The sequence below is a fragment of the Pongo abelii genome, chromosome 10, assembly GCF_028885655.2.
Source record: "Pongo abelii isolate AG06213 chromosome 10, NHGRI_mPonAbe1-v2.0_pri, whole genome shotgun sequence".
Taxonomy (NCBI): domain Eukaryota; kingdom Metazoa; phylum Chordata; class Mammalia; order Primates; family Hominidae; genus Pongo; species Pongo abelii.
The window spans coordinates 40228461-40238134 of NC_071995.2; the positions used below are offsets into that span (position 1 = coordinate 40228461).

The window sequence follows — 9674 nt, forward strand, 5'->3', positions numbered from 1 at the left end:
ACATGTACTTTGGCAAAAAGGGATCTAGTAAATTTGTGAATTACTTTCTTTTTTTTTTGGTTTTTCCTTTTTTTGTTTCGTTTTGTTTTGTTTAAACAAATGTGTACCACGATGTTTCAACAAGTAAGACAAATGTCATGAATGTGAAAGCTGCAGTTTGCAATATACCACATTTAGAACCCAGGGGAGTTGAATTAGAGGCGGTAGTCATTCTAATTAAACAATCAGGTAATTTCACGACAAGTATCAAAACTGTCCACTTAAGTTTCTTTTTTCTTGATGATCAGAGGTCCCACGTTGACTCCAGTCTCTTCGTTGTGTTTTGTATGAGACCCATCACAGAACGGGAACTTTTTGGACCTCCAGAAACGGCAGTACACAGCTTTATCTCCCAAATCCTCCATGTCAAAAGCACGTACTATCTTTGGGTTGTCTTTCTGGATGTGAAGGTTTATCACAGCTTTATTTCGATGATCTTTAACATAAAATCTTTTGTAAGCTAGATAACCAATTGCAGCTGTCCCAGCAGCAAGGGTAACTGCTGCCATCCATTCAACTCGTCCGCTGGAACAGGAAGTCAGACTCATGGCGCCGTCGCTTGCAAGGCGTGTGCACTAGGATACCGAGCACAAACGGGTTCGCGCGGCCAGCGAGAGTCAAGGTAGGTGCCAGCGGCGTACTAAGGTTACCGACTCCGCGCTGCTACCGCCGAATTACTTTCTTGACTTACAGACTACATTAGCAAATTAAAGGATCTGAAAAGGATCTGAAAAGTCCTGTAGTAGAGACCTGTTTAACTTTTTTAAACCCAGGACTTTCTCAAATTGTTTGATTTTTCAGTTTCTTTTGTTTTTTGAGAGTCTCACTCTCTTGCCCAGGCTGGAGTGCAGGGGTGCGATCTTGGCTCACCGCAACCTCCGCCTCCCGGGTTCAAGCTATTCTCCTGTCTCAGCCTCCCAAGTAGCGGGGACTACAGGTGTGTGCCACCACACCTGGCTAATTTTTTGTATTTTTAGTAGAGACAGGGTTTCACCATGTTGGCCTGGTCTCAAACTCCTGGCTTCAAGTGATCTGCCCATCTAGGCCTCCCAAAGTGCTGGGATTACCCGTGTGAGCCACACTGCACCCTGTCTCAAATTGTTTGATTACAGAATTCTTTTTTGGGAGGAACATTTGTTAGTTGATCAAATACTATTGGGAAAAGTTTATCTAATAGCATAATAATTGTAGATTGTCGCAATTGCTTGCTAGTTTGATACTGAGTTACTGTAGTGTCTTGCTATAAGCATTAGACAGACATCTGAGTGTGAATCCTGAATTTTATACTGTTGGTTCAGTTACCTAGCAGTTATGTTCTCTTAATCACAAGGGAGATAGAGCGAAAGAGTGAGTTAATACCAGAAACATTGCTAGAAAAATAAACAAGTGTTTCTGATACTATCATATTTTATGAAGAGGGATGTATATGAATACTTCTGGCAATGTATTTTGCCCAGACATTCTACCTCCTCACTCTACACCTCCAGAGAAGAGATCTGGGAGATCTGGTTGCCATTTGACAGTAGACTATACAGAGGGAGGAGTAAAGAGCTCTTCCAGAAACGCCAATCAAGTAGAACAATGGGAAAGAAGTAAACACAGTTGAGCAGGAAATTGGATGGAACTGAAGTAATTCTTCACTCTGCAGCAGAAGTGGTTAAAGGCAACCCCAGTTTTTCTTCCCACCATTCTCCCATTAGGCATAAACAACACAGAGCCAGGCAGTAAAGAAATGATAAGGGAGGACTGAACTTTAGGGCCTTCTCTCTGGGGGTGGGACTGCCTTTTGCTTGGCTCTAGGACTAGAGGGACAAAGATGGGTCCAGAGTAAAGGAAGCAGGGCACAGATTAGCTGGAGGGAGAAAGATAAGGAGACCTCTGGGTTTCCTTTCAAATTGCCTGGGTTGATTGACCAGGATAGAGAAGGAGGCCAAATCCTGGGCTTGCTCATCCCGTCCCTGACCACACAAGGCATTTCATTTCTCCATGCTTTTGCACGCCTTGTCTCCCTTGTTTCTTCTTTTCTTTTCTTTCTTTTTTATTTCTTTCTTCTTCTTCTTCTTTTTTTTTTTGAGACAGGGTCTCTCTCCTTTACGTAGGCTGGAGTACAGTGGCCTGAACATGGCTCACGGCAGCCTCGACTTCTGGGGCTCAAGCAATTCTTCTGCCTCAGCCTCCCAAGTAGCTAGAACCACAGGTGCGCATCACCATGCCTGGCTTTTTTTTTTTTGAGACAAGTCCTTGCCATCTTGCCCAGACTTGTTTGGAACTCCCAGGCTCAAGCCATTCTCCTACCTTGGCCTCCCAAAGTGCTGAGATTACAGGCGTTAGTCACTGTATCCAATCCTGCCTCCTTTCTTTCAAATGCCCTTACCTTGTTCTCCCCCACTATGTGCCCATGGAACTTTGCTGATTTTTCTAACTTAACCTCATAATATATTAATGCGAGATTGGGAGCTTTTTGAAGGGCAGAGATAATGTCTTATTTATCTTGAGTATCTTGCACTAGGCTTAGCTTCTAGCATAAAACAGCTTTTCAATTAATGTTTGTGGTCGCCAGGGGGATCAGAAATCTCAACAGGATGCCTCTAAATAATCTTTAGAGTACTCATGTAGAGTTCAGTGGTATAGAGCTTTAGAGCTGGAGGCTATCTATAGACCCTCCTCATTTTACAAATAGGGCAGTGATAGTTCACTCAAGAGGCAAGCAGCGACCTAGGACTCAGGCCTCCTACCTCTCAGTCCTATGTTCTTTTGACTCCCCCAAGGTGGTTTGTGTAATTAAAAAAACCCTCAAAACTCACACTACCCAATGTTGCATGACCCTTTATGAATTATAGTATAAAGCAGTATTTCATTTAATATTTGCATCAGTGAAAAATGCAGAGACATTGAGCTAGAAAGTGATTTAAGGAGGATGTTCTGCCTCCACATAGAATGTGTTCCATTTCTGAATTTTTGCATCCCGTTGTGCGCCTTTCTAATTCTTGGCTAAGCTTGGAAGCTGCAGTTAAAAAATGCTGGGTGAGAAGCTATTCTCCTGGTACTTTCAACTTTATTGGAAAGAGAAGGTCTCATAAATCACGTAAGGGAACTGGGGCCTGTAGGATTGCTTAGTTGCCAAGTGAATTCTGATTGATTGCTTTGGAAAATATGTACATTTTCCAGGAGCTTATCTGAAATAAAATAAAGATTCATACTTTCTCAGACTGAGCTCCCACTCCACTAAATTTCAATCATAGTCTGGTCATTTTAATCCAGTGAAACGGCAGTTAAATGAACAGTGTAAGCATTAGAAGTGTAGTAAAAAATCTGAACAGCAAAGTACAAATGTTATTTCAAATAGAGAAAGGTTTGGAACAACAAAAATGCTCCTAACTAAACATAAAATTAGAACCAGATTCAGGTTCTATGGCTCGTGTTGACTTAAGCTTCTTCCTAATAATGGCCAGCATATCAGAGTGGAGAAATTGTTGGGAAAACCATGTTATCAGACGCAGCTATCACTTCCGTATCAGGAAGCACTGTAAATTAGGATTACAGGAGAACTGAAATTGTGTGTGTCCACAGAGAGCGAAATTAAATGGGAGGAAAACATTTGGATCTTAATCCTTTGAGGTCACAGAAACTGTTGAAAATCTATGAAAGCTGTGAACCTTCTCCCCATAAAAATTCACATGCTTATGAAAGCTTTCAGACCCACGATGCCCATAGGGTGCTGGGAACCTACATTAAGTACCTCTTATTTAGCTATTTTTCCTAGAATTTCTGGTTTCTGTATGTGGCAGATCTGCCTGGCTGGCACCTGGAACTTCCAGCCCCCTCACACACATACACTCTAGGGCCAGGTTGTAGCAAAAAAAAAAAAAAAAAAAAAACAGAAAAGGAAAAAAAAGGACAGAACATCTGCTGTGAGGCTGATTCAGTTTTACTCAGGGTGAACAGAAGTGGCCTTAATCCCCTACAGATTTCCTTTACTTTGTTGTTGTGCAGAGGGATCATCTGGCAGAGATTTTAAATTTTCTCAGCATTTATTTGTACTTTCATTTGTAGTATGTCTGAAAGGAAAATGTAAACTTTTAATTGGACTGACTTGGTAACTTGGTTCAGTGATACGCTAGGTTCAAAATTGCTCCATCCCCGTTTACCAGATGATTACAGTTCACGTGGGTAGCAAATTCTGCTTCATCTTGGAGATAACACAGTTTAAGAGATTTTCTAGTCTTCATTCATTACCATTTCTTCTGAATTCATCTCTGGTGAACTAAGGAAGACTTCTTGTTGTATGATTAACCTAGTGAACATGATGATGCATTCCTGAACAGACATGGGAAAGCCAGGAGGATAATAATAGTCTACAGCACTTTTTATTTATCCAGAAATCTGCCATCCCCAGGAGGTTGACATATAATCCCATACTTAATCTTTCATCCATACTTTATGTAATAATAATAATAATAATGATAATGATAATCATTTACACTTATATAGCCACTTTCATCTAGGGTATCTTAAAGCTTGACAAACACTAATTAATTCTCCTGGTCTCCCTGTGAACTAGGTAAGGCCCATTTTACAGGTGAGGCATTTGAGGGACAGAAAGGACGAATGGCTTTCTCAAGGCCCTTGGGTACTGAATGACAGAGAGCTCTGTACTTCCAGTTGTCTAGAGCCAGCTGCATCATCTGGGTGAGTGAGTGGGAGGGACCACACCAGAATAAGGCCTCTAAGACTTGGTTACCTAAACCCTAGTAGTGCGTAGAAGCTCTGGGAGAGTTTCCAAAGTATGTGCTTTTTCACCTCCAGCACACGCATGCACAGCCTGTGAGTGGTTGTTTTTGAGGTCTAAGCAGTAGAGGTGGAGTTAAAGTTGGCTGTCATATATCTTTGGATAGGAAGGAAAGGAAAGAACGTGGGCAGAGAATTGCATTTTAAGTGGATGTTGCTGAGATGCATCAGCCTACTCTACACTGAATCAGAGTAATCCTGACTTTTGACTTGTTTTATTCTGTTCCACTACATGAACCATTTGATATGTACATAACAAGGATGCAATGATTAAAGAGAGTCCAGTATGCAATTGGCAAGGCACCTAATGGAAACTAGCTTCTCACTGTTTCCAGGCATTTTAGTTTTTGAGAATCCTTGAAATTCTCCCAAATGGGTGGTGCTGAATTCCAGGGAAAATGATGTTTAATGAGTGCTTCTCTCTCTCTTTAATTGCAAGAAGAAATAGACAAATGAGGGCTTATCAAATATTAATATGCATACCAGTCACCTAGGGATCTGTTAAAATACAGATTGTTGCTTAGTAATTCTGGAGTGGGGCCCAAGATCATGCTTCCAGTTGGTGCCCATGATAATGGTCCCTATAGCTTGCTCTGAATAGTGAGACTCTACGCTATTGTTTACAATTCCGATGAGCTTATTCCCACAACATACTGCTCTGGAGGAAGCTTCGGTCAATTGGAGTGAGGCCTGGGCTTACAGGACCAAGGCCTGGTTTGGAAAAGTGCTCCTGCTCTTTATTATCTAAGAGGTTTAAGACCCCAAACCTTTCAGAGCCTCAGTTTTCATATCTTTAAATGAAGATCATTAATTGCTCCTTTGCAGGTTTGTTATGCAGATGAATAAAATAACCCAGGTGAAAGAGTCTGGCACATGCTGGCTGGGTGCGGTGGCTCACGCCTGTAATCCTAGCACTTTGGGAGGCCGAGGTGGGCCGATAACTTGAGGTCAGGAGTTTGAAACCATCCTGGCCAACAAGGTGAAACCCCGTCTCTACTAAAAATGCAAAAAAACTTAGCCAAGCATGGTGGCACACACCTGTAATCCCAGCTACTTCGGAGGCTGAGGCAGGAGAATCGCTGGAACCCGGAAGGTGGAGGTTGCAGTGAGCCGACGTTGTGCCACTGCACTCCAGCCTGGGCAGCAAGAGTGAGACTCTGTCTCAAAAAAAAAAAAAAAAAAAAAAAAATTGTCTGGCACATGCTATATAACTCCACAAATGTTGATTCATTCTCTGGGCTCCCCAACTTACTCTGTCTGGTTATGTTCTCTAACAAATACTTTATAGTTTTCCCTCTATATCTGCTGTAATCAATAACTATATTTTGTCTATCTTGGCTTTTTCCTATTATTTTACCTCTAGATTCTTTCTCTTAAACATGTATAAGCCAGCATCAAATGTTAATATGTCTCTCAATATCAAAAGGCTTTTCTTGAGCTAATTTCTTGTCTTGTTAACTATTGTAAACTTACCTCTGCCTTCCTGGGTTCTAATTTGATCTAGGCCATGCAACACAAGTCAGACTGTATGGTATTCATTTAGTAAACAAATATTCATTAAGCACCTACTATGCTATGTTCTGATGTCCTGGGTATACATACCACTGAGAATAAGATAGAGACTTTTTGTTTTCCATATTGTTTTTGTTGCCTCTGTTTAACTGTTTGAGCCATAGCGAAGTCTGTCTTTAATTATCCATTTATTGATGAAGACTTTCTCTCATTTTCTTCTAGTTTCATTTTTGTCTCTTCCTCTTGCCCACACTTATCCTTTAGATCTTTTCCCTCTGAATCTATCAGACTGACTAGAAAATTCTTTCCTAAAAAGTCTTTACAAAACTCATTTTGTGTGAAATGGTTTTGATTTTTAATAAAAAGCAACAGTGAAAGTTAAGTATTGTATACGCACGGGAACAAATGTCTGAAATAACACATACCTCACTGTTAACACTGGAACTGGTGAGAGGAAACTTTCACCTTTATCTTTATGTACTTTGGCATTTTGGGGAAAAAACCCCTCCCCCTTATAGTCATCAAATTATATTCTGTGACACAGAAAAGAAAATGAGAAAAAGTATGGGCCAGGCATGGTGGCTCATGCCTGTAATTGTAGCACTTTGGGAAGCTGAGGTGGGCAGATCACCTGAGGTCAGGAGTTTGAGACCAGCCTGGCCAACATGGTGAAACCCCATCTCTACTAAAAAGAAGAAAAAATACAAAAATTAGCTGGGCGTGGTGTCATGTGCCTGTAATCCCAGCTACTCAGGAGGCTGAGGCAGGAGAATTGCTTGAACCTGGGAGGTGGAGGTTGCAGTGAGCTGAGATTGCACCACGGTACTCCACCCTGGGCAACAAAGGGAGACTGCGTCTAAAAAAAAAAAAAAAGTATGGATTGATGGACGACAAAAGGAAGGATGAAGAAAAATGAAATGAAACTTACAATCTTCAAATTTGCCCACATTCCAACCTGTAGTTTTATGTCTCAATTGCTGAGTCTGTTATTTAGGTTTCAAATCACTGGTTTGGAACCCCGTCTTCCTGGGATTATGCAGTGTCAAGAACACTGTTGACATGAAAGCAATACTAATAGTAAAACAAGAGGAGGCATTTTTACAAGAGACAGCACTACCCAGATGGATTTTGATAAGGTTAGTATGTACCCCAAGAGGTCATAATTAACCACATCAAAGAAGGAGTGGCTTCTTAAGCAAATGGACTTTATCTTGCCATCTGCCAAAAAATGTACCAAATGCTCTTACTTTGTTAAAAAAATCTGCACTTTTGGAACCAAGTCTTCATAGCTTTGAACTGACAAATGTGATTGAAGAAATACTTTTATTACTTACACATTTGACCTCTCATTCTTTATTTGGCACCTTGCTTCTCTTATGTCCTCCTCGCTTGGACACATCATCTACAATTTACATAAATGAGAAAGTACTGGGTCATGGCTTAATTGGGAACAGAGAGGAGTTATCTGATAAAAACAGAGCAGGAAGAATTTAGTTTCCCTAGCTCATAGTCAATTTTCATCCTACCAGCTGGCATGCGGGAGAAAGTAGTTGTTAGAGAATTGAATGTAGCAAATCTAACGTAGGCAAAACTGCGTTAGAATTTAGATAGGACTCAACCTGGTTTCTGATTAGAATCCTCTGGAGAGGTTTTGCAGATTAAGCTTGATTTAATTGGCTAACTTTGGAATTAATAAAAACAACAACCAAACAAAACAACAGGCACAAAACACCTCTCCAGGTATCTCTAATGTGTAGCCAGGAGAGCTACTTCTGGGACTGAGCCAGCCTTATACGAGGTCTTTGGACTACACAGCTTTTAATTAGAGAACACATGGTTCTCTTAAGGAATAATAGATACTCTTCAAATTTATTCTTTCCTGTGATGTTTGGTTTCAGGTATATTTGAAAAATAATCATAAGTGTAAATGAATAGATTGGAATGGCCCAAGAATGTACTGAACATTTACAATTGTGTTTCAGCCTTGGTACTTTTACTTTACGTATGTAAAGCTCTAATATTATATTTCTCTGTAATTAATACTTATTTCTTAAATGTTATTTAATGAAGTAGTTCACCTTTATTTCTGCAATGATTATTAAATTATCAGTCTTTTTCAAATGCAGAATAAAAATTTGCCTACCCTTGACTGTAAGTTTCTGGCTAGCACTGGAGTTTCTTTCACTGGAGGCATCTTCCTTAGATTCTTTGCCTGCCTCTTCTTTTTGGTGGTGCCATGCTAGTTAGACGCACCTCCACTGTTTCTCTTAGATTTAATAAAGGTGTTGGAGGCTATTCTTGCTGTTTTGTGGTTTTCATTCTATCTCTTCATTTCCAATATTACTTGGGGATATCTTTTTGTCTATGCTGTTCCCTTTTCCACCCCTTTCCAGGGAGGTCTGGGCACAGAATTTTAGAATGTACAGAGATAAACCAGAAGGTGCCTCATTATGCATAATCCACATGCCAAAAGATCTGCAAACCATGTTGGGTGATGAACATTTGAAGGAAATGAAGGCAATTGCCCAAAGAAATTATGATGTGAAATTATATGGTAAATGATAACTTCCTTAATATATTTTTCTTCCTTAATAAAATGAATTGTCCTTTTTAATTATAGAAAACCCAGATCCTCCAAGGCCCTAACCCTGTTCCTTGATATGCAACTTCCTTTAGGTCAGGGATGATACTCATCATTCACCAATGTTGCCACTTCCTCTGTCGTATTCACGATTGACAGGAGTACTAATTGATCAAAGCATTCTTTCCTGCTTGAATCTGGATGTGGCTTCAGGCAGCCACTACTAATTGATTGGTATTGGTGTTAAAAATGACATTATGTGTCATTCCTACCTTAAAGGTCTCTTGCTAATTACTGCTGCCAGGAGGATAATTCTGCCCTTTAACACCAAGGGGGCTTCATGATCTATATTTAAATAAGTCTCCTGCAATAATACCCAGATAACAGTTGAGACAAGACTAGAATATTTATTAAGACTGTAATTAAGTGTAAGTCACTAACAAAGTGGAAATAAAATAATATAAACTAGATAATCTTGGCCTGTTCTTCCCTAACCCATCCTTAGCCTGGGATCCTCTAGCAGGATACCTCTTTGTATATCTCCTGGTTTTCCTCCATGAGGAAGAGAGAATTTTAAACTCCTAATCCTTTGGAATAGTTCAGAATCTTCAGGACTTAAAAATTTAGATCCAAGAAAATGAAGTCCCAAGAGAGAGGAATTGTTCTATTTGTTGCTTTCTGAATTCTAGGTGAATTGCCTGATATTACTGTGGACTGGCAACAGAATGCTCATATGACATGTCTTTAAGAGAGA

General features: G+C 40.1%; 1 protein-coding gene and 1 long non-coding RNA gene across 2 annotated transcripts; both read right to left on the bottom strand.

The window, feature by feature from the left end:
- Nucleotides 1-260: 260 nt before the first annotated feature.
- Nucleotides 261-642, bottom strand: LOC100438898 (CDGSH iron-sulfur domain-containing protein 1-like). Its single transcript, XM_054528531.1, has one exon. The coding sequence runs from the start codon at nucleotides 585-587 to the stop codon at nucleotides 261-263; it is 327 nt and encodes a 108-aa protein (XP_054384506.1). The 5' UTR covers nucleotides 588-642.
- A 3310-nt stretch (nucleotides 643-3952) lies between these two features.
- On the bottom strand, nucleotides 3953-8726 carry LOC129049106 (uncharacterized). The gene is made up of 3 exons (XR_008511905.1): nucleotides 8483-8726; nucleotides 7674-7741; nucleotides 3953-4356 (listed from the first exon to the last, which is right to left on the bottom strand). It is a non-coding gene; the product is annotated as an uncharacterized LOC129049106 (long non-coding RNA).
- Between the last annotated feature and the right edge of the window lie 948 nt (nucleotides 8727-9674).

Excerpts from the sequence above, each read along its gene's own strand:
- LOC100438898 (XM_054528531.1), bottom strand. The coding sequence starts at position 587 with ATGAGTCTGACTTCCTGTTCCAGCGGACGAGTTGAATGGATGGCAGCA.